Source organism: Rhinoderma darwinii, chromosome 1 (assembly GCF_050947455.1).
Source record: "Rhinoderma darwinii isolate aRhiDar2 chromosome 1, aRhiDar2.hap1, whole genome shotgun sequence".
In the NCBI taxonomy this organism is placed as follows: Eukaryota; Metazoa; Chordata; class Amphibia; order Anura; family Rhinodermatidae; genus Rhinoderma; species Rhinoderma darwinii.
This window is the reverse complement of record NC_134687.1, coordinates 245,397,674-245,423,203: the sequence shown is the minus strand read 5'-3', so window position 1 is coordinate 245,423,203 and position 25,530 is coordinate 245,397,674. Positions and strand designations below refer to the sequence as shown.

Here is a 25,530-nt window from a genome sequence, read left to right as displayed (position 1 = left end):
ATGAGAGATGGGTGAAGGATCAGAATGAAACCCGTTGAGTAGTGATCAAAAAGTTGTATGTACCAAAAAATGTTACCGATAAAAACTACAGCTCGTCCCACAAAACATAAGCCGTAACACCGCTCAATGGACAAAAAATAAAAAGTTATGGCTCTCGGAATGTGGTGAAACAAAACAAATTTTTTTTACCAAAACGTTTTTTTATCTTTAAAGTAGTATAATAGAAAAAAAAACTATAAAAATTTGATATCACCGTAATTGTATTGAGCCACAGAATAAAGTTAACTTGTGGTTTTTACCGCACGGAGAAAGCCGGAAAAACAAAACTCAAAAAACAATGGAGGAATCGCAGTTTTTTCCAATTTCAGCCCGCAAATAATTTTTTCCCAGTTTACAAGTTACAAGTACATTATATGGTACTTTAAACGCTACTACTAGAAACTACAACTCATCTCGCAAAAAATAAGCCCTCACACCACTCTATTGACAGAAAAATAAAAAAGTTATGGCTCTTGGAAGGCGGGGAGTGAAAAATGAAAAAATGGCTTTGGACGTTTTGCAATCCACTCCATTTGAGCCTCTGCGAAAGATCTCTCTGCGTCTTCGATCGTGAAGGTGGTTTTCCTGGTTTCTGTTATTACCATCCGGAGGGTTACCGAGTTTGCGACTATGTCCTGACGTTTTACCTTTACTGACTCTTAATCAGGATAAGGCGGTACTCTGTGGCGTAGCTATAGGGGTCGCAGTTGCGTCCGGGCCCCTAAGCTTGGGGGGCCCACGGGCCTCCGTTGCCATACAGCATACATTTTCTGTGCCGTGAAGCCGGCACTTACTGGTTACGGTCACATGGTACACTTAGTGTACCATGTGACCGTGTTGTCATGTGACACGTCTTCCAGCAAGTGCAGTGGAAGAGTCAATGTGGAGGACTCCAGGTGAACTGCAGAGTCTGTATTGTAATGTATTGTGTTATGTTGTATTGTATTGTGTTGTCTTGTAATGTATTGTGTTGCCTTGTAATGTGTTGTCTTGTGATGTGTTGTATTGTGCTGTTTGCGTAATTTAATGTGCCACCCCTCCTCTCTCCACCGCAAACTGCACAAAACAACACAATACATTACAAACTGTGGGTCGCGTCCCCCTGGGTGGTCGTGTGAAGACCTCCGGGGGGTCGCGAGTCACTCACGAGGTCCCGGTTCCATTCAATGCTGGAGCAAGGAGCTGACGTCTTGCTCCAGCATTCACTATGCCCTGAGCGGCTCGACGCAGGCAGGCGTGATGTAGCGACATCATCGCGCCTGTCTGCGCCGAGTCACTCATAGCACACACCGGAGGAGGCGAAGGAATGGGTATAGGTAAGTAATTATGCTATTTTTCTATTATTCACATATGGGGCATTATACTGCATGGGGGGCTGATATGGAGGGGCATTATACTGCATTGGGGGCTGATATTTCATGGGGCTGATAAGATGGGGGCATTATGCTGCATGGGGGCTGATATGGGGGAATGATACTGTATGGGGGGGCATTATACTGTATAGGGAGCTCATATGGGGGCATTATACTGTATGGGGAGCTGATATGGGGGCATTATACTGTATGTGGGGAGCTGATATGGGGGCATTATACTGTATGGGGAGCTCATATGGGGGCATTATACTGTATGGGGGGCATTATACTGTATGGGAGCTGATATGGAGGGGTATTATACTGTATGGGGAGCTGATATGGGGTGCATTATACTGTATGGGAGCTGATATGGAGGGGCATTATACTGTATGGGGTGCTGATATGTAGGGGCATTATACTGTATGGGGAGCTGATAATATGGGGGGCATTATACTGTATGGGGGCACTATACTGTATGGGTAGCTGATATGAGGGGCATTATACTGTATGGGGGGCTCTTAAAGGAGCAGCGCGCACACCGGACTTTGATGAACATCTGGCCGTGAGTACCCTGGACTATAATAGGGGTCCAGCCCCCTGCTTTGATGCCTGAGCGTTGTTGTTGTTATTGTTTCCCTAGTTTGTCTATGCAATGGTCTCCTTGTGTGTTCCTGTTCCTGTTCCCTGCATTCCATAATATCCTGGTCGAGTACTGTGCTGAGCCAAAGTCGTGCCGTGCTGTACACCACGCCTGACCTGCTTCACCTCACCTGACGTCTACCTGCTGCCTAGTCCCAGCCAAGCCTGCCTTGCTACTGTCCAAGCTGCCATAGGTACCTATACGAACTATAGACATGGACCTGCGCCCTGTTGGCCAGCTGCCATACCGCCAAGGCGGTACGGCCCAGTGGGTCCACAGACCCTTCGTGACAGTACGCTCAGGGCATGGACCCCGCTGGTCAATTCAAGACCATGACGACGTCTCAAGAGATGCGGGCGGATATGCTAGACCTCCGGTCTCCACAGGACCAACTCCTCCAGGCGTTGAACATTCTTGCACGTCGGCAGGAGGCACATGCTGCCGTTCCTCCTACTACACCTCTTGGTAGTGTTGACCAGCGTGTTTTTTTGCCACTTCCTGACCGCTATAATGGAGATGCAAGTACCTATCGTGGATTTCTGAATCAGTGCCAGATCTACTTCAGCCTGTATAGTAGGACATTTTCGTCTGATGGCGCAAAGGTCGCTTTCATCATCTCTCTCCTCACTGGCAAGGCTCTTGCATGGGCGAACCCTATCTGGGAGAGACAAGGACCAGAGACCTGTGCCTTCCAAGCCTTCCTCCAGACTTTTCGTATAGTGTTTGAGGAGCCTGTTCGGGTCTCATCTGCAGCGGCCTCTTTGATTAACCTACGCGAAGTCGACACCTCCGTGAGTGAGTATGCCATCCACTTCCGCGCGCTGGCGGGAGAGCTGTTATGGAACAATGAGGCCCTGGTGGCTGCATTCTGGCACGCACTGGCTCCTAAAATTAAGGACAAACTTGCCGCTCGAGATCTGCCAAGAGGTTCGTCGGGAGTGAGTCCTCCCTGGTCTGGCTCATATTTTGCAGCAACCCCTGCTGTCCTCAGATGTCGATCCTCCTAAGTAGTCTGTGATAATGGACCAGTGTAAGCTATCCACCCAGACGCACTTCTGGACTCTGTCTTTATTGCGGCCTCTGTGGCCATCTTGTGCGCCTGTGTCCCCAAAGATCCCAAAGCCTAGGGTTGCTAGGAGTGACAACCTTGGGTAAGAAAGGACCTCCATCTAAATCGTCCATACCTGTGACCATAGTGTCCAGTGAGAGAACGCATCAGGTCTCTGCGTATTTGGACTCTGGATCCGCTGCTCATTTCATCCGTAGAGACCTAATGGACCTTCTTCAATTACCCACCACCCCTCTGGAGAACCCATTGACAGTTGCTTCAGTAAATGGACTACCTATGCCAGACCCAGTTATAGCTGTGACCAAGCCACTGAGGCTCCAAGTAGGGGCTCTTCACTCCGAGTTTCTGTCGTTCTATGTCCTATCCAAAGCTGTTAACCCTGTGTTGCTGGGCCTGCCTTGGCTCCAACTGCATGCCCCAGTCCTGGACTGGAATTCTGTAGAGGTTCTTCAGTGGGGCCCTGAGTGTCAAAGCCGTTGCCTGGTGCAGATTCATTCGGTTCAGCCTTCTCTGCCTCGGTCAATGGCAGGATTGTCGGGTCAGTATGCTGCATTTTCTGACATCTTCAGCAAGAGGGAGGCGGAGACATTGCCTCCACATCGGGCGTATGACTGCCCTATCGAACTGATTCCTGGTCCATCCCTTCCTTGTGGTAGGGTATATCCTCTCTCCTTGCCAGAGACTGTCCATGTCCGCCTATGTGAAAGAGAACTTGGAGAGGGGCTTCATACGAAAGTCTTCTTCCCCGGCAGGAGCCGGGTTCTTCTTTGTCAAAAAGAAAGATGGCTCTCTTCGTCCTTGTATCGACTACCGAGGTCTCAACCAGATCACGGTGAAGAATAAATATCCGTTGTCACTGATCTCTGAACAGTTTGATCGTATACGTGGTGCTAAGATTTTTTCTAAATTAGACCTGCGTGGGGCTTACAACCTAATCCGGATTCGCCAGGGTGATGAATGGAAGACTGCATTTAACACCCGTGATAGACACTAGGAATATCTAGTAATGCCCTTCGGCCTGTGTAATGCTCCCACGGTCTTCCAGGAATTTGTTATTGACATTTTCCGTGACCTCCTCTATCTCCTGATTTTTTTCTCCAGATCCTATGACGCATCAGAGACATGTCCGTCAAGTTCTGCTATGATTAAGGGAGAATCGTCTGTACGCCAAGTTGGAGAAGTCCGTGTTTGACAAAGATGCTCTACCCTTCCTGGGCTACATCGCCTCGAATCGAGGTCTCGAGATGGATCCTGAGAAGGTAAAGTCTGTCCTGGAATAGCCACACCCTCAAGGCTTGAGGGCCATACAGCGCTTTTTGGGATTCGCCAATTTTTACAGACCGTTTATTCCAAACTTCTCCTCACTGACTTCTCCTATCTCTAACCTCACTAAGAAGGGCATGAACGCCGAGGTGTGGACTCCTGAGGCAGAGTCCGCATTCAATAGAATGAAGAGTGCCTTTACATCAGCCTTCATGTCTCTCTGCAGTTCTCATTGGAGGTGGACACATCCTCTGTCGGTATTGGTACACTCCTGTTCCAGAGAGGTCCCAAGGGCAAGTCAAGGGTATGTGGATATTTTTCTAAACTCTTCTCTCCCGCAGAATGCATCTACTCGATTGGGGAGCGGGAGTTACTGGCCATCAAATTGGCTCTGGAAGAGTGCAGACATCTTCTAGAGAGCGCAGCTCATCCGATCCTAATTTTTACAGACCACAAGAATCTGACCTATCTCCAGATGGCCCAACGGCTGAGCCCTCGTCAGGCCAGGTGGTCACTGTTCTTTACCAGGTTCCAGTTTGAGCTCCATTATCGCCCGGCCAACAAGAATGTGAGGGCCGATGTCTTGTCCAGGTCTTTCGAGGCGGAGGACACCATGGAGATTCCACAGAGCATTATTGATCCGTCTTGCATTGTCTCTGTCAATCCCCTGCAAGTTGGGTATATTCCTCCAGGGAGGACTTTTGTTAACCTGGCTGATCGTGGAAGAATCCTCCGCTGGGGACACTCCTCTAGACTGGCAGGTCACGCGGGGGACCCGGGATCTGATTGCTCGTCATTTCTGATGGCCCATGCTGCCCAAGGACATTATGAAATTTGTTTCTTCCTTTTCTGTATGTGCAGCCAACAAGGTCGCTCACTCCAGACCTGCTGGTCTGCTCCAGCCATTGCCTGTGCCCAATGTTCCCTGGCAGCATATAGCTCTGGACTTTATAACGGACCTACCTCTCTCTGCCGGATGCAATACTATCTGGGTGGTGGTGGATCGGTTTTCGAAGATGGCTCACTTCATTCCTCTGACCGGTCTTCCTTCTGCACATCAGCTGGCCAAACTATTCATCCAACATATCTTCTGCCTGCACGGCTTGCCGCAGCATATTGTGTCTGATCGGGGGGTTCAGTTTACCTCGAAGTTCTGGAGAGCCCTCTGCGGACTCCTTGGTGTGAAGTTGGACTTTTCCTCAGCTTACCATCCTCAGTCCAATGGTCAGGTCGAGAGGATCAATCAGATCTTGGAGAACTACCTACGCCACTTCATCTCCAAGCAGCATGATGACTGGGTGCAGCTGCTTCCGTGTGCTGAGTTCTCATATAATAATCACACCAGCGAGTCCACAAGGAATAAACCATTCTTCATTGTCTACGGCCAACACCCACAAATTCCTCTCCCGGTGCCCGATACTTCTGAGGTACCAGCGGCTTTTAGAGACTTCCTGCATATCTGGCAGCAGACTCGATCCTCCATCCTAATGGCAGTCGACTGCATGAAACGGAAGGCTGACACAAGGAGAAGAGAACCTCCTCAATTTCTCCCTGGCACAAAGGTCTGGCTGTCTTCTAGGAATATCCAACTAAGGCTGCCGTCATGCAAATTTGCTCCCAGGCTCCTCGGACCCTTCGAGATCCTACAGCAGATCAACCCTGTCGCCTACAAGCTTCGGCTGCCTCCTACCCTCAAGATCCCCAACTCCTTCCATGTTTCCCTCCTGAAGCCGCTGGTTCTGAACCTCTATACCTAGCCCTGCGGTTGCCTCCAGCGGCCCTTCAGACACCTTTGAGGTTAAGGAGATCTTGGACACCAAAAGAGTGAGAGGAAAGACTTTTTATTTGGTGGATTGGAGGGGGTTTGGTCCTGAAGAGAGGTCCTGGGAGCCAGAGGAGAACCTCAATGCTCCTACTCTTCTGAAAAAGTTTCTCTCTCGCTCTGGTCCCAAAAAGAGGGGGCGTAAGAGGGGGGGATACTGTCATGTCCGTGGCTGCGGGCCGTCAGCTCCAATCTCCCCTTGACAGCCGCAGCCATGAGTCGGCAAACGCTGGCCCCAGCCTCCTCCTCAGGAACACCAGTGCTCGCTTCCACTCACCTCAGCCGGATCCCGTAGGGTGCGCACGCAAGCTCATGCCTGCTCTTAAAGGGGCAGCACGTGCACCAGACTTTGATGAACCTCTGGCCGTGAGTACCCTGGACTATAAGAGGGGTCCAGCCCCCTGCTTTGATGCCTGAGTGTTGTTGTTATTTCCCTAGTTTGTCCATGCAATGGTCTCCTAGTGTGTTCCTGTTCCCTGCATTCCATACTATGCTGGTCGAGTACTGTGCTGAGCCATAGTCGTGCCTTGCTGTATACCACGCCTGACCTGCTTCACCTCACCTGACGTCTACCTGCTGCATAGTCCCAACCGAGCCTGCCTTGCTACTGTCCGAGCTACCACAGGTACCTATACGAACTATAGACGTTGACCTGTGCCCTGTTGTCCAGCTGCCATACTGCCAAGGTGGTACGGCCCAGTGGGTTCACAGACCCTTTGTGACAAGCAGCTGTATCTCAAAATGTAAAAATAGTTTTTAATAAAATTTATTTCACTAATCACACTGATGCAGAATTTTATTAAAATAAAAAAAAAACTTCAAAGGTGTACATAGCCTTATAATGTGGTTAAAAAAAGTTAGAAAAAACTATAATAAACTCGATAGAATATGAAATAAGCTTTGTGACTCTTATGTTGCATAAAAATAACTTACACATATTCGGTATCCTCGCGACTATCCCTTATTCCCACCCATGAAAGATTTTTGTCCGATAGGGGCTATATACATTGATATCAATGGAAGGCCAAAGGAAACAGATTATCCATAATGACAAATGTGTTAGTGTATAATACCTGTTCACACAACATTTTTTATGCCATGCCTGCTTTGTCAGGTACTGTGTATGCCGTTTCCACCTTTGTTGTTACCCAAGCAAATGTATTCATGTGTAGGGGACATGATGAAGGGCACCAAGGAAGTTCTGGTGTCATGGACCCTTTTATTTGGAGAATAAATCTCAGTAAACTCAGTTTGAAAACCTCCAACTGTGTAACTCTCTGACATGTCATATATTTCTGCTATAAAGGCTAACTGAACCTTTCAAAAACTTTTGACATGTCATAGTGACATGCAGAAGTTTTGATCGGTGGAGATCCAAGTGCTGTGATCCCCATCGATGACTAAAACAAATCGGGAGAAGCGCTCGTGTGAGCCTTGCGCCACTTGCCTTTCTGATTGGCTTTTCTCAGAAAGCCGAGCCAGCGGTGTACGAATCCATAGACTTTCTTTTGAGCCCGTACACCGCTCGGCTTACTGACAAAAGCCATAAAGCGGCACAGCACTCACCCGAGCAATACTGCCACTTTGTTTTAGCGGTTGGTGGCGGTCTCAGTGTTTGGACCCGCACAGTTTAAAACGTTTGACATGTCACTATGATAAAGTTTTTTTTTAAAGTTTAGTTACCCTTTAAAGTGAATGTCTATCCTTGAACATCATTTTGTTATTTTTATCTTGTTATCTTTATCTAAATCCAAAATTCTGCATTTCACAGTACATCTTTAAGGCCCCATGCACACGTCTGTGCAGTATCCACGGTCAGTAAATATTGCACAGACTGGCCGCGGAGTGCAATCCCTATTTGCGGATCGTGCTCACAGTAATAAGTATAGGCGCATGGTCTGGAAATGCGAAAAATAGGGCATATCCTATTTTTTGTGGCTCATTTATACGGCCCGGCGACACACCCGTAAATATACAGGAAGAAGTCCGTGCCCAATAGAAATTAATGTGTTAGTATTTTATATAAAACCAACGGTCGTGTGCATAGGGGCCTAAAGGAGTTTTCCAGCTGATTACATTTAAATGTGATCTAATTACATTCAAAATTCCTTCAGGAATTTAGAGACAGATTTTGAACTGCCAGTGTTGCTCTAACGCTTTTTTTTTTTGTGTGTGTGTGCGTTTTTTGCTCGCGGAAGTTGAAACTAATGCAAGGAACTCGGGTAAAAGAATGCCGCAAAAAACGCTCAGGAACGAGTGTTGCAGATTTTTTTTGCCTCTTACCGTTTAACCCCTTAGATCCTGCCAGGGGAGTAGCAAAAGGCTCTTGGGCCCCGATGCAAAGGTTCTTCTTGGGCTCACCCCCTCAAACTTCTCATGGCCGACGGCCCGCAGCTTTCAGCTGCATCGCTGGGTCTCCTAAGTGACCCAATGATGCAGCACTAGCAGCCAGGGGAGTCACTAAGGTCTTGAAACGTCAGGGGAAGTAGCCCCAAAACATATACCCCCAAAAAAAATGTGTGTATGTATATGTGTATATAGGAGACTACGGATGTCACGATACCAGAATTTGGACTTCGATTCCGATACTTTGTGTAGTATTGCGATTTCGATACGAAAACGATACTTTGCCAACAGTATTTAAAAAAATAAATAAAAAAGTTCTTCCATTTTCTTATGTGAGGCACGTGGTGTGATGAATTTTGAATGTGCCTCACATTAATAGTAATTAACCCCATCATGTTTCCTAGTCATAATGGGTTAGTGTTTGAGGTACATGATGGGGTTAATTGCTATTAATGTGAGGCACATAGAGGTTAAATTCATCACACCTCGTGCCTCACAATAAGTGAAAGAAAGCAGTTTTTATTTTTATTTTTTTCAGCGTACACATGATAAATGACGCATAAAAATTGTTGTGCAGGTTATTACGGCCGCATCAATTCCGAATATGTATATTTTATGTATTGAGACTTATTTTAATGTTTATTGTAAAAAAGGTGTATGTGTATTTTTTATTTTATTTAATATTACTTTATGTTTTTACTTTATTTATAAACTTTAATGTACTGGCATATATCTATGTGCCAGTACATTTGCCTGTGTACTGATAGTACACAGGTAGTTGTTAGGACATACCTAAGTATGCCCTAACAGGAAATATGGTAAGACAGCCCAGGGGTCCTTCAATGGACCCTGGGCTGTCTGCCCATATATGGTATGTCCCTCAATCGCATCACAGGGATTCCTGTGATGCGATCCAAGTGGCGTCCCCCCTTCTCATTTTCCCCTGAATTCTGCAGTCCGCTTTGACCGCAGCATTCAGGGGAATAGCGGTGGAGACCAGAGGTTTCTCTGACCTCCGCCGTTATAGAGCGGGGCTGCGACTGTGTAATAAGCCATTGCCCCGCTCCTGACAGTAAGTGCGCGTGCGGTCAGCATGAGGTGATGCGGCCGGCGATGCACTAATGAGCGGCGGTTCAGGCACCAAAGACAGAACATGGGGGTGTTTTGTAGTGCGCCCGCCATGTTCTGTCTTCAGTGCCGGCTTTCATTAGTGCAGCGCTGGCCGCATCGCATCATCCTGACGGCGCGCACTTGTCAGGACTCAGGTGCGGGGCAATGACTGTATCACACAGCCGCAGCTCCACTCTCATACATTCATGTGTTACTATACTTTTTTTTTTTTTTATATTTCAAATTTTTTATTTTCAAGAAAGGAAATGGGGATACAGAAAAAGAAAAAGGGTGACATGGGTACAGAAAAAGCCAATGAGGGCCGATCAATTCAACCTTTATTTCAACAACAATAAGTAAATATGCAATTAAGGTCCTCCCAACATAGTACCATCAATACACTGCAAGCATTAGTATAGTGAGACAGGAATACCAGCATTACACCCTCATCCGACCCTCCATCACCCACATCTCAGTCAATTATTAGTAAACGATTGATCCAAATAGGGAAGTAAACGAAGGGTAGACAGAGTAAAAGGAAAAAAGGGAAGGGGGGGGGGTTGTAGGGAAAATCTTAAGAGGGAGAAAGGGAGATGTTCTCCCTTCACTCTCCCCCCCACAGCACATCACAGACATGAGAGAACTCAAGAGCTCCCCGGTTCTCCACTAATCAGTTCACCCATGACCCTCTTGTATCTGTCCGACTTGCAGAAGTCAAACCAATAGAACCAGGTTTTCTGAAACTGCGTTGCCCGTTCGGGTGCGGAATGGAGCAACTCCTCCATTCTCCGAATTTCGTGAATTCGCTCCAGCCATTGTCTAGTCACAGGAGGCTCAGAGGATCTCCAACCCGCTGGAATACAAGCCTTAGCTGCATTCAACAAATGTCTCACTAACATCTTCCTGTAACGCCCCACGGGTATATCGTGGTGGTGCAGCAAAATCCATGCCGGATCATCTCCCAGCGAGATTCCCGTGATCTCAAAAATGATATCTTGAACCTCTGACCAATAGGGGCGAAAGCTCTCACAGCTCCAGAATATATGTAGAATGTGTTACTATACTTAGCTGTGCGGCCGCACAGCTTAGTATAGAAATACATGAATCAACGGTATCGAACCGTTTGGGGGTGCACAGTATCGAAACAGCATTGTGAATCCCTATAGGAGACAGCATATCTATAGCACTACGACCCTATAGCTATGGATAGGATTAGATACAGTCGCTCAGCAGACAGTATCACACATGATAGGATTAGATACAGTGTCTAAGCAGACAGTATCACACATGATAGGATTAGATATAAGGCCCAGCAGACAGTATCACACATGATTGGATTAGTTACAGTGGCTGAGCAGACAGTATCACACATGATAGGATTAGATATAGGGCCCAGCTCGCTGGCATTGCAGCTCCAGTGCTGGACCCAGGAAAGGTAAGAATAATAATTGTTTTGCTTTTTTGTGTTACTAATTATTTTTGTGTGTTAGTGTTTTTTTTACAAGTTCAGTTGTTTGACTACTTTGGATTCGAGGACTACTTCGATGATGCCGTTTTTTTTATTCTCAATAAAATGTATAACCAGGGTTGTGTGGGATTTTTATTTCAATAAAATGTATTTTTTCTAAACTTTATTACTACCACCTTAGTAATGGTCACTGGCTGATTGACAATGTCCATTACTAAGGTGAGGCTTAATGTAAGGCATGAAGAAGCTAACACTAACCCCTCATTATTACCCCAGTACCCACCGCCACCAGGGGTACCAGGAAGAGCCGGGTACGATCCAGTACCCGACCATCTATAGTGATGGCTGCTCACCGGCGCGGCCGCAGGCTGGTATTATTAGGCTGGAAAAGCCTAAAAACAGTGGCCATTCCCACCCTGGTAATTCTAGTCTGCTGCTGCTATGTTGTATCTGGCTGGTTATAAAAATGGGGAAACCCCACATCGTTCTAATAATTTATATATATATATTTTTTTTTAAATGACGTGTTGGTCCCCCCCATTTTTCATAACCAGCCAGATACAACACATCAGCAACAGCCTAGCATTACCAGGGTGGGAAGGGCCACTGTTTTTGGCCTTTCCCAGCCTTATAATACCAGCCTGCGGCCGCCCCAGTGCCCGACCATCACTACAGATGGTTGTGTACTGGATCGTACCCAGCTCTTCCCGGCACCTCTGGCAGCGGACGTCACACGGACCTATGCAATTCAATGGGGCCAGTCAGACATTGTGTTTTTCATGCACCGTGTGTCCGCGGTGTGAAACTCACTACATGTCCTATACTTGTGCGTTTTTTGCGCATCACGCACTCATTGAAACTAATGGGTGCATGAAAATCATGGACAGCACACGGACGCACATCTGTGTGCCATGCAATTTAAACGAAACAGTTGCTAAAGAAATGATGAGGAAGAAAAACCACTTCCTTCAGTTTATTTTGCTGACGTAAAAAACGTGTGACATACGGATGACATACGCGCGTAAAAAACGCAGACACGCACTGTACACGGATGTCACATGGAACTGCAATGCAAGAAAAGCGCTGTGTTTTTTACGCGCGCAAAACGTACACGTTCGTGTGAATAAGTCCTAACTCTGATCCCGTCAAATAGCGACCACGGCATCTAACCCATTAGAAAGAGGGGGGCCTCCATCAGCCCCCATGTTAGTCATGGCGTACTTGGGGGCCTAATAGAGAAATATTATAATACACTGCAAAACATAAGTATTGAAGTACCAGCGATCAAACGATTGCTTGTCCGGGGTCTACTAGGGGAATTAAAAACATTATTTTTTTTAGTTTTCAGTAATGTAAAAAAATAAATAAAAATACTGGTATCATTGTCTCCATAAAAGCTTTTTTAGCGAATAGATTTTTCTTTGTAAGTGTAGAACATCATAAAATGCTATATAAATTTGGTGCCGTATTGACCTGCAGAATAAAGTTAACATGCTTTTTCCTGCACGGTGAACGCTGTAAATACTAAACAAAAGCAAATGCAGAAATATGTTTTTTTCCCATTTCACACTACAAAGATTTTTTTTTAGATTCCCAGTAAATTATAATCTACATGAAGCCATGGAAAAGTACATCTTGTCCTGCAAAAATAAGCCCTTATACGGCTATGTCAACGGAAAAATAAAAAAGTTATGGCTTTTGGAATGCGGGGAGGAAAAAATTCAAGAACGATAAATGGGTGTGTCGGCAAGGGGTTACATTTTTTTTTACATATTCACTAGAAACCATTTATGATTTTTTTAAAAGTACACTGCGTATCCCTCCTGGAAATCACAGGGAATTCCGCCAAAAAAAATCGCACCAAATTGTGGTTCACTTTTTCAGGCAGAATGTTCACTGCAGAAAAGAAAAAATGATACTTACCACCTGCGCCTTGTCATGGCGAAATGTCCTTTTCCTCTGAGTACAGCCCGACCTCCTGGGATGGCGCTGTAGTCCATGTCACCACTGCAGCCTTTTATTGGATGCAGCAGTCACATGGGATAAAAGTCATCCCAGAAGGCTGGGCTGCGCTCAGAACAGAGGATCGCTTTTAAATTAATTTTAAATAATTTGCGATTTTTGCAGCGAAATCGCAGCATTTCCGCTGCGCAAGTTGGACCACATGGCTATTTGTTGAAGGTTTTATCTCCCGCAACAGAAGAGCAGCGATTTTGCAGCATAAATTGACATGCTGCAGATGAAAAAAATTGTTTTTCAGCCGGAATTCCCTATACCGCCCAGGGGGGATACGCTGCATGCTTTTACACATCAAAGCCACCCTGTGTGAACATACCCTATATGCTGTGTCTTCTTACCCTTAGACCGGGCTCCCACGTATCATAAATGCTGCAGAATTTCCACAACAGAATTCTGTGCGGAAATTCTGCAGCATTTACTATATCAGCAAAGTGAATGAGATTTTGAAAATCTCATATCCACGCTGCGGAAAAAAACCCGCAGCGAAAACGTTAATAAATTGACCTGCAGTGTGGAATTTAAATCCGCAGCATGTCAATTTATGCTGTGTTTTCCTTGATTTTCTGTTGTGGGATTTCCCCATTGAATTCAATGGGGATGCAAAGTCCGCAACAGAAAGCCAAGTGTTGCGACTTTTGCAACGATTCGCATAGATTCCGCTGCAAAAATCTCAACTCAGGAAAAAAAATCATACTTACCCAGAAATCTCTCCTTCTTCCTGCAGTCCAGCCTCCTAAGATGATGTTGCATCCCATGTGATCGCTACAGCCAATCACAGGTGGCAGCGTCATATGGCCTGCAACGTCATCTTAGGAGGCCGGACTACGCGCAGAGAAGATGGGGTAAATCTGAAAGTTTTTTTCTCCCAGCTTTCCTTTCCGGAGCGGAAATTCTGTTCGAAAAACCGCACCACAATGAGGTGCGATTTTTCGGACAGAAGGTGCTGCAGGTTCCAGGTCGGACACACTGTGCAGCTTTTGCGTAGCGTATCTGAACTGTGGGAACCCGGCCTTAGAGTGTACATTGTTTAAGTGCCATCTTGTGGTCAATTCAGATCACTACAGGTTGTTATTTATACAGTATGGCTTGTTGAAAGCATTTCAAGGGAACCCGTCACCAGCATTTCACCTATTGAACTTTACTTATCCCTTACTGGCAGCTACTATCAAAATTTCATTGCCGTTATCCCCTCTCCTCAACTCTTCCTCCGAATGTAAATAATGGTCTGTAAACATGTTGCGCCTTTTATCGTAATAATTCGGTGTCCCGTTGTACGCTCACCCCGGAAGAGGACATCAATGCACAAGTGCAGGATTTTGTGTGCTGGGGGAAGGCGAGGAGCTGTCAATCAAAAGTAAAGAGGCGGGGCAAACTCGGAAAGACTTGAGGAATGAAGATATGACTCTTCAAACAAAGATATGACTCTTTTATGCTCATTTGCATACGGTGTGGGAACACTCAAAAACTGAATACTAAAGCTACAGAGCCGACTAAGAAGACAATTTTAGGTTAAATAGAAATGATATTTCACCCACTTCCCCCTCGTATTGCTGGTTTAATCAGTAAAATGCTGGTGACAGGTTCCATTTAAACTGTTTCATTCGAACATCATAGCTAGGTAAAGTGAAATGCTGCCTGAAAACAAAGTACACGTTTTTCAGTTTGCTTCTGTCAAAACTCAAATTATACTTCTCCATTTAGGGTCCACTCCAGACGTAACTGAATATTCCCAGTATGGAAATCTGCAGAAAATCCACTTGTGCTACATGCAGATTTTGTAGGGAATTGTGGTGTGAATTTCACACTTTACATTGAAATCCGCTAACAATCCATAACATAATCGGCATTCTGCAGATTTGAAAATTCGCAGCATTCCCTAAAGTCTGCTTGTTTATTTTTTTTATTTACTACTTTTGAATGGGCTTTTAAAAATCCTATATTAACTATAACTGTACTGTAATTTGTAGAGGATTTAAAGTGCGGAATCCATGTTGAAAATTGGCAACAAATTTGCAACGTTTTTGCCTATCAGAGATAATATTTCTAATATCTTAGATGCCCTCGGTCAATTGAGACCCTGTCACCTAAATAGGGCACTGATAGGTTACCATGGCAGTTAGGGGCCTAACAATGGCTCCCAGATCTGCCATTGGTACATATCTATTAGGCCATACCAGAGGCCAATGTTAGGGTATGTTCACACGCTAGACTAAAAACGTCTGAAAATATGGAGTGGTTTTCAAGGGACAACAGCTCCTGATTTTCAGAAGTTTTTTAAGCCACTCGCGATTTTCGCTGCATTTTTTACGGCCGTTTTTGGAGCTGTTTTCAAAAGAGTATATGAAAAATGGCTCCAAAAACGTCCCAAGAAGTGACCTGCACTTCTTTTTCGCGGCCGTTTTTTTATGCAGCCATTTTTCATAATGGCTTTTTAAAAAAACGGGCCGTCGGAACAGAATGTCGTTTTTCCCATTGAAATCAATGGGCAGATGTTTGGGGACGTTCTTCTTCCGATTTTTCTGCCGATTTTCGGGCGTTTACGGCCCGAAAAACAGCCGAAAAATATGCCGTGTGAACATACCCTCACTCTGACGAGCAATAATGCTTTAGTATACTACGTTTGCCAAACCATTATGTATCAACTTTCCGAGGAAAGCCAAACGAGCGGTGACGGGCTCAATAGAAAGTCTATGAGTTCGTACACCGCTTACTCGGTTTTCCACAGAAAGTTGATCCGAAACGAAGCGGCACAGCGCTCACCCGAGCGCTTCTGCCGCTTCATTTTAGTAATCAGTGGGAGTCTCTGTGCTCGGACCCCCACTGATCAAAACTTCTGACATGTCACTATGACATGTCCAAAAGTTTTTGAAAGATTAGTTACCCTTTAAATAAGTTTTATAAAAAAATAATAGTAAGAAAATAAAATAAGCACTTTTTAAAAAAAATAAAATATATATATAGTATACTTTTTAAAAATAATAAACCATATATAAAATACATATATGGTATAGCCACAACTGTAATGACAGGCAAAATAAACATAACATATAATTACATTTTTTCCCACCCCTCCTAAAAATGTTTTTATTACATTTTTTATGTACCCCAAAATGATGCCAATTAAACTACAATTCATCTTGCGAAGTTCTTCTATAGCTACATTGATGGAACAATAAGTGTTATGGCTGTCGGAATGCTGCGCTGAAAAACCAAAAAATTGCAGTGATGGGGTTAAAGAAGCAGCTGTAGGAAAAGTTCCATTGTTTCTGAAGGTTTGGTACTGCAAGAAAACTATTTTTTATTGTTTTTTTTTATACTCTAATTTTACTTAATTGAAGTCCGTAAGGGGAAACAAAGACACAAAATGACATATTCTAGCCTAAAAGCTGTTTTTTTCTCTTCACCAAGATTTCCAGTTAGATTGAGAAATATTTAAAAATGTCAGTGCCACTGTTAATTAGATTTAGCATAGGGCTAACTGATTTATATGGAGGAATACAGATTTTTTTTCTTATGGACTTATATGGAATCTGTGAGAAAAAGGATTGTGGCATCACGTGTCATATTACAGAGATATTCTCCACTATAAGCATTGTGGAGAATAAGGTGCCTGAGGCATCATACGGCAGTGCACAGAATGCCTACGTTCCATAATAAGGATCAATGAAGGAAGGTGTACATGGCTTGGCTAACGTTGATTTATTAATTTTTTAAAAAAATGAAAGTCTACTTTAAGGGGGTTTCCCCTATTTGAATAATCCTTGCTCTGTGAACCAGAGTGGAGAGCAGCCTCAAAGTCCGCTCCCATTCTGGCAAACTTGATTCAGATCAGCCATGGAGTTTACAAGATTGGCTATCCGGTGACCATCGTTCATATAGCCGTTTGGCCCTTTTCATTGACGACTATGGAATTTACAGAAAAAGCCAACTAAGTGGCATTTGGCTCTTTCCGTAACTCCCATATACTTCAATAAATAGAGACAGGCGAAAGAGCGGCCACTTCTCCATCGAATTGTATGAAGAATGCAACGGCCCAGAATCAGCAAATGACCAGACCCTCATTCTCCTGATAGGTGCGGGTCCCATCTCTGAGACACTCACCTATCAGGCATTTATGGCCTATCCGGTGCATATGCCAGATATACTTAAGATGGAAATACCCCTTCAATAAAAAATATCCCACCCCACAAAATAACGACCTGTAGTGTCAATAACATAAAAGTATATAGAAAAGTATTGTCTGCCCTATATGTAATGAGTCCCTTCATCACTGAAAAAGCAGGGATTCCTCAAAGTAATGTTTCTATGTTCCTACATTATTTCGTTTTTCCACTGTGTAGTTGTATTTGTGGGGTTATTGGTATTTATTCCTTATTGAGTCTGGCCCTCACTTAGTCCACTGTTTTACCGCGGTGGTGGCCGTAAATGCACAGTCACTGTCCATTAAAATGAAATTGAGGATTCTACTTTACTATACTATCAGATGATGACAGCATAGCTTAGACATTGTTATTTTTCCTTTTTAATATGTTGCCCGGCTCTGTGCAGCATTGCTGTTTTCTTTTTGCTAGGGCTTGCCTCTATTTACAGATTCCTGCGTGCTCCTCTATTACAAGATGTAAGGCAGTTGTCATGGCTGTGGGGTATGTGGACCCACTGGGCCACACCGCCGTAGCGGAGAAGCAGCTTGCCAAACAAGAGTACCTGGGTAGACTTATGCCGGACTATCGGAAGCTTGGCTTGTGCAGGTCAACCTGAAGCAGGCTTGTGCTAGACTATCGGAAGTAGTCTTGTGCCAGACTATCAGAAGTAGGCTTGTGCTGGACTTGTCTTGGATAAAGGACACGGACACTGGACTTGGCACGGACACTGGTCTTGGCACGGACACTGAACATAGATAATGCAGTCGTCTCAGACACTCGTCTTGGCTCAGACACAGATACTGGATACAGGATACAGCTAGGGAACAGACAAACACTAGGAAAGACACAACATTGCTGAGGCAAAGAGGGAATGGGCAGAGTTCCTTTTAAAGTCCCAGGTGTGCTGGAATAGGTTAGGGGAGAAGTTCATGGTGCACGCTGGCCCTTTAAGAGCAGAGGCGAGCGCGCGCGCACCCTATGGTCATCAGCCGGGAAAGAGAGCCACCCGGTTGCGGCTGCCAGTGACTGTGGAATGCCGGTGGTCAGCGACAGCTGGAGCATCCACATTCTCTTCAGGCTCCCAAGACCTCTCTTTAGGACAAAAACCCTTCCAGCCTACCAGGTAGAAGGTCTTTCCCACTATCTTCTTGTAGTCCAGGATCTCCTTTACCTCAAAGACATCGGAAGCACCACTGGGAGAAATTGCAGAGACAGGGGATTTGCTGTATCAGTTCAGGACCACAGGCTTCAGCAGAGACACATAGAACGAGTTGGGAATCTTGAGAGTAGTGGGTAGCCGTAGCTTGTAAGACATAGGGTTGTTTTGTTGTGTAATTTCAAAAGGACTCGGAAATCTGGGAGCGAATTTGTAGGAGGGGATTTTCAGACTATTTTTTGACGATAACCAGACTTTGACTCTGGGAAGAAATTGAGGAGGAATTTTTCCCTTTCTATCTGCAAATTTATTCATGCGTCCCACTGCCTGCATGGTTTGTTTGCTGCCAGATGTGACGAAAGCTTCCAAAAGAAGAATTGGCTGCAGGCACTTGAGATGTAGCCGGCACCGGAAGAGGAACAAATGGACGTTGGCTGTAAACAATGAAGAATAGAGAAGAAGCAGTAGACTCACTCATGTGATTATAGTAAGAAAATTCGGACCATGGAAGCAGATGCACCCAATTGTCGTGTTGAACAGATATAAAATTACAAAGATAATTTTCCAGTACTTAACTAATCCTTCCAACTTGGCCATTTAGATTGTGGGTGATAAGCAGAAGAAAAGGCCAATTTTACATCCAAAAGTTTACACAGAACTCTCCAGAATTTAGATCAGACACGATAAGGAAGGGTTGTCCGTGCCGACGCAAGATATGTTGAACAAACAAATCTGTCAAACGAGGAGCTGAGGGAAGGCCAGACAGAGGGACGAAATGTGCCATGTTAGAAAAGCGATCCACTATGACCCAGACAGTGGTCCATCCTGCAGAAGGAGGAGGGTCGGTAATAAAATCCATAGCATGGTATTGCCAGGGACTATCCGGAACAGCCAGAGGTTGGAGCAGACCATCAGGCTTGGAATGGGTAGCCTTGTTTTGGGCACAGTTGGTACAAGAAGATACATAGTCCACAACATCTTTAGGCAGCATGGGCCACCAATAGTAATGAGAAATAAAGTCCCAAGTCTTACGGACACCAGAGTGCCCAGCCGAATTGGAATTATGGACGAACAAACATTTTTCCAGTGAGAATGTCTCTAATCTGCAGAGGATTAACAGAAATAATCCTAGAAGGATCAACAATATGTTGATGAAATGACCGAGACAGGGCATCAGCCTTTATATTTTTATCTGTGGGATGGAAGTGAAGAAGGAACTGGAATCTGGCAAAGAACAGTGACCATCTGGCTTGACGAGAGTTCAGTCATTGTGCAGACTGTAAATACGTGAGATTCTTGTGATTGGTGTAGGTGATAATAGGATGAGTAGCCCCCTCTAGCAGGTGCCGCCACTCTTCTATGGCTAATTTGCTGGCCAGTAACTAACGGTCCACAATGGAGTAGTTGCACTCTGCAGGAGAGTTTTAAGAAGAAACAAAAAGGATACTGCCTTACCCTTGCAGTTTCTTTGAAACAGAAGTGCTCCAGCACCAATAGAAGAAGTGTCATCTCCAACAAGAACTGCCGAGATACATCAGGATGGTGAAAAACGGAAGCTGAAGTGAACGCAGTGAAGTGAAATTGGTGAATGCCGACTCTCCCACAGGGGTCCAGACCTTAGCATTCACTCCCTTCTTGGTGAGGGCTGAGATTGGAGCAGTAAGAGATGGGAAGTTTGGGATGAATTGACGGTAGAAATTTGCAAACCCAAAAAATTTCTGTATGGCACGGAGACCTTGAGGACGTGGCCACTCTAAGACAGACTTCACTTTCTCCAGATCCATCTGGAGTCCACGGTCTGAAACTATATATCCCAGGAAGTGCAAGAATTTCTTCTCAAATACACACTTTTCAAGTTTAGCATAGAGACTAATCCCCCTTAACCACTACAGGACTTGGCGAACATGCTTCCGGTGAGTCCTCAGATCTGGTGAATAAATTAAGATGCGTCCAGATATACCACTACACGGAAATACAGTAGATCTCGGAAGATGTTGTTTACAAATTCTTTGTGAAAATCTTGGTCCCACAAATTCTGTCGAAGAGCTCAGGGATTAGCGGCAAGGGGTATTTGTTCATGACAGTGATTTGGTTTAAACCACGGTAGTCGATACATGGCCGGAGAAAAACTTCTTTCTTTCTACAAAGAAGAATCCGGCTCCGGCTGGAGAAGACTTTCTGATAAACCCCTTCTCGAGGTTCTCCTTGACGTATGCTGACACGGCTTGGGTTTCAGGCAAGAACAGAGGATAAACCCGTCCACAAGGAGGTGAAGCTTCAGGGAGCAGTTCAACTGGACAATCGTAAGGACGATAGGGAGGAAGGACCTCCGCCTCCTTCTTGCTAAAGACATCTGCAAAACAGGCAAATACTGTGGTGGCAAACCAAAGAGCGAATGAGATATCGGGGACTGGACAGGATGAACCCGAGGCATGCAGCGATGAAGATATCGAGATACCCACTGAAGAACCTCTCCGGAGTCGAGGACAGGAGCATTTTGGCGGAGCCATGGTAGTCCCAGCAGGATAGGGTTAATAGCTTTTGGCAGAACATAAAAAGCTATTTGTTCCGGGTGAAGAACTGCCACTTGCAACTTCAGTAGTTCTGTAATAGAGAGAATTGGGTCTGGCAGAGGTTGACCATTCACAGAAGTGACTGCTAGAGGTCTCTCCAGAGAAGTCGTGGGCAATTGGAGACGGTCTACTAAGGCCTGTTGGATGAACTTCGCAGCAGCTCCAAAATCCAGATAAGCGGAAATAGAGTGCGATTCTTCACCAGAGGAGATTGTCACAGGAATCGATAATTTAGGAGAGAATTTTGCAACTGGCGTCGGTCCACCTAGGGTAGTCTCTCCTATCAACCATAGGTGCAGGAGTTTCCCGGCTTTCTGGGGCATTGATGCACAAAATGACCCTTATGGCCATATTACAAACATAGTCCTGCAGAAGGTCTGCGCTACCGCTCCACCTGAGTCTGTCAAATTGTATAGGGTCTTCAGGAACAACAACTAAATGATGTAGCAGAGGTCTCTGGAACTTAGGCGCCAGCCTGTAGGACCTTTTTTCCCTACGAACTTCCTGGGCGCATTCTTGGAATCTTATGTCGATCCATGTAGCCAGAAGAATTACTGCATCCAAGGAAGATGGAAGATTACGAGCCACTAGCTCATCTTTTATTTGAGGAGCTAAACCTTGCCAGAAGGCTGCCACCAAGGCCTCATTATTTCAGGCAAGCTCTGCTGCCAAAGTACGAAACTACAGTCTCCTACCGTTGATTCCACTTGACGAAGAGTTAGAAGCGAGGCAGCTGCAGGAGACGTTCGGCCTGGTTCTTCAAACACAGTGCGAAAATTGTCCAGAAATAGCTTTAGGTTGGAAGATTCTGGTCCCTCACATTCCCAGATAGGATTCACCCATGAAAGAGCTTTGCCAGAGAGGAGGGAGACAATAAAAGCAACCTTGGTCAAGTCAGAGTGAAAAAGATGAGCGTGTAACTGAAAGTGGATCTTGCACTGGTTGATAAAGCTTCTACGAGTTCCTGTATCTCCATTGTAACGAGGTGGAAGTGTCAACAAAATTCTGGGCACCGAACTGATTGGAGTGCTGGCGGGCAGTGGAGTAGGTAGGGAAGCTACTGAGGTTAGATCAAAACGTGTCGCTATAGCATTGACCACTTGCAGAAGCTCATCCCTGCGTGCTCGGAGATATCGCATGTCTGCTTGCATTGCTTGAACCGGCGTCTTGGATTGACCAGCGGGATCCATGGCCTGAGCAAACTGTCACGGCTGTGGGGTATGTAGACCCAGGGGCGTAACTTGGTAACACTGGGCCCTGTAGCAAACTTTTGACTGGGCCCCCTCCCCTCTTCTGGGTGCTACACAAAGCCCCCCATGGTAGATCGTACTCCCCTGTAGATTGTGCCATACACCCCCCTGTAGATTGTGCCATGCAGCCCCCCCATGTAGACTGTGCAATACAACATCGCCCCTGTAGACAGTGCTATACAGCCCCCTGTAGATAGTTCTTATACAGCCCCACCTGTAGATAGTGCTATACAGCCCCACCTCTAGACAGTGCTATACAGCCCCTCCTGTAGACCGTGCTATACAGCCCCTTCTGCAGACAGTGCTATACAGCCCCCGTAGACAGTGCTATACAGCCCCCCTGTAGACCGTTCTATAGAGCCCCCCTATAGACAGTGCTATACAGCCCCCCTGTAGACAGTGCTATACAGCCCCCCATTGTAGATAGTGCTCCCTCTTATAGACGAACTGAGCTGCTCCTCAATGCCGACGGGCTCCATCTGTAGGCCGGCGTGATCCAGTGACGTCATCACGCCGGTCTGCGCAGAGATCCCTGTGACTGATTGGCTGCAGGCTGAACATGACCTGTAGCCTATGGCAGAGCAGGAAGACACTTACCTGCTCTGCCAGAGTGTTCAATAGTTTCTGCGTCCTAAGGACGCAGATACTATTGAATGTTGCGTCGCTGCCGCTATAGCAGCCATGGCGGCTGCTAGAGGAGCCACCAGCATGGAATGAGCCTGTACGTCGGCTCATCCACTATGGCTTGTGCAGTGGTAGTTACGCCACTGTATGGACCCACTGGCCCGCTACGCCGTAGCGGAGAACAGCTTGCAATGAAAGTCTTTAGGACAAGAGTACATGGGTAGAAGACTTCTGCCGGACTATTGGAAGCTTAGCTTGTGCAGGTCAATCTGAAGCAGGCTTGTGCCGGACTATCGGAAGCTAGGCTTGTGCAGGTCAATCTGAAGCAGGTTTGTGCCAGACTATCGTAAGCAGGCTTGTGCCGGACTATCGGAAGCGGGCTTGTGCTGGACAACAGGACTTGTCTTGGATACAGGACACAGACACTGGACTTGGCACTGACACTTGACTTGGCACGGACATTTGACTTGGCACGGACACTGAACACAGATAATGCAGTCGTCTCAGACACTCGACTTGGCTCGGACACAGATACTGAATATGGGATACAGGACACAGCTAGGGAACCATTTGCAGACAAACACTGGGAAAGACACAACATTGCTCAGGTAAAAAGGGAGTGGGCAGAATTCCTTTTAAAGTCCCAGGTGTGCTGGGGGAGAAGTTCATGGTGTGCGCATTGGCCCTTTAAGAGCAGAGGCGAGTGCGTGGGCGCACCTTATGGGCATAAGCTGGGGAAGAGAGCAGTGTGTGCCAGCGTCTCTGGGGGAGGAGATGTTGGCAAGGCTTCAGTGTCCTGCGGCTGCCGGTGTGTGGGAAATGCTGGCGGTCAGCGACCGCAGGCATTACAGTAGTCCTGTAATTACTCATTTACCGAAACTGGTGCAAAGGAAAAGTGGAGTAGTTGCCTATGCAACTAATCAGGTCTCTGCTTTCATTTTCCAAAGTACCTCTGCAAAATGAAAGGGGAAATCTAATTGGATCCTATGGGCACCTACTCCATTTTTCCTTTGCACCAATTTTGATAAATGTGCTCCTACTGTCTTTACACACAACACAGATCTGCAATGTAAACACTGTCCTGGGGAGTTAAACACAGATTCAAAGTTCTAGTTATCACACGAAAAGGCGATAAACACCAGGAGCATGGTCATGTGACTGTATGTAAGATTGGCTTACAGAGGCATTTCAGCTACAGACTGTAAATTAGTGACTAATCTTGCTGCAGTTAAACCATCTGTGCACAATTTTTAAAGGTCATAAAAATCCTTTAATGTAAAGTATACAATTATTGGTTGCTATTGTCACATCGTCAAACACGTAATATTTTATGGCAAGCTTTAGACTTCTAAACACACCAGTGAATCTTTATATGTGTGCCTCTTACACAGACTCTGTGAACAGATTCAAGTACTTTTCTTTATTTATTGTTGTTTATTAAAACTATCTACAGAGTGTATATTGACCTGTATGGGTATTTGGAACAATATCATGTAATGCTAAATCATTCTAGGTACTTTGTCTCATATTTTGTTGAAATATGTTTTGCCGTTATATTTTCTGCACATAATTTCCTGGAAATAGCCCTTTTTTGCCATGAAGTCTTCCCATCCACCAGCCAGAGGCATCTGAAATGAAGCGTGAGAATTAATCAATAATTACTTATATAATAAGCAAAGGGCAACGCTACAGGCATGGCATAAATTTATGTAGTGCATCTTTAAAGTGCAGTTATATTGGTTTTCACTTTGATTAATTGAAAAACTAGTGATCAACTGTCATTTTAACAGCCTGTTCTCTCATTAATAAAGTGACTACTGAGAAGCTAAGGTAACAACCAATATGGCTGCACATTTTCCAATATATGGCCATTTTTACACTTTTTCTTTGTAAATCTTATTGTAGCAGCGTAGCCAATGTGGTAGAAATCTTCCTTAGTTACTATAATAATTGGTCACGAAACAATACATATTTACAGTTTAATCACACTATCGCAATGTATTGAAGAAATTATGTAATGAATAATTTGTTATCAACATAGTGTGTTGAAGGTACATAGAAATGCAGGAAGTCGGAGTCTGTGGGAATTTGTGCTCATTCAGGCAAAAGAGCATTTTTTTAGATTAGGCACTGTTGTTGGACAAGAAGTTCAGAATCGGGGGTCCAATTTATCCTAAAGGTGTTCGATGGGATTGAGGTAAGAGCTCTGGGCAGGCCACTTGAGTTCCTTCACACCAAACTCGTCAAACCATGTCCAAGCCTCGCTTTGTACACTGGGGCACTGTCATGTTGGAACAGGAAAGGTCCTTCCCCAAACAGTTGCCACAAAGATGGAGGCATGCCATTGTTTAAAATGTCTTGTATGCTGTATTATTAGCATTATCCTTCACTTGAAATAAGGGGCCTAACCTAAACCCTAAAAAATAATTCCAGACAATACTCCCTCCGCCATATTTTCCAGTAGGCACTATGCATACTAGTTGGTAGCGTTCTAGCATCCACTAAACCCAGATTCATACAACAGACTACCATATAGTGAAATGTTATTCATGGCTCCAGAGAACACGTTTACTCAGCTCTAGTAGCAGCGTGCATTACACCACTCTAGCCGAGGCTTTGCATTATGCATGGTGATCATGGACTTGTGTGCAGCTGCT

At 45.2% G+C, this 25,530-nt stretch overlaps 1 protein-coding gene across 2 annotated transcripts in view; it reads right to left on the bottom strand.

The window, feature by feature from the left end:
- Window positions 1-24,171: 24,171 nt before the first annotated feature.
- The window catches only part of MYO1F (myosin IF), a 170,868-nt gene continuing 169,509 nt past the window's right edge, over window positions 24,172-25,530 (bottom strand). For both annotated transcript variants that reach the window (XM_075850101.1, XM_075850108.1), the window contains one exon: window positions 24,172-24,501. In XM_075850101.1, coding sequence (XP_075706216.1) covers window positions 24,425-24,501 — 77 coding nt within the window. In that variant the 3' untranslated portion in view covers window positions 24,172-24,424. The remainder of the gene's footprint in view (window positions 24,502-25,530) is intronic.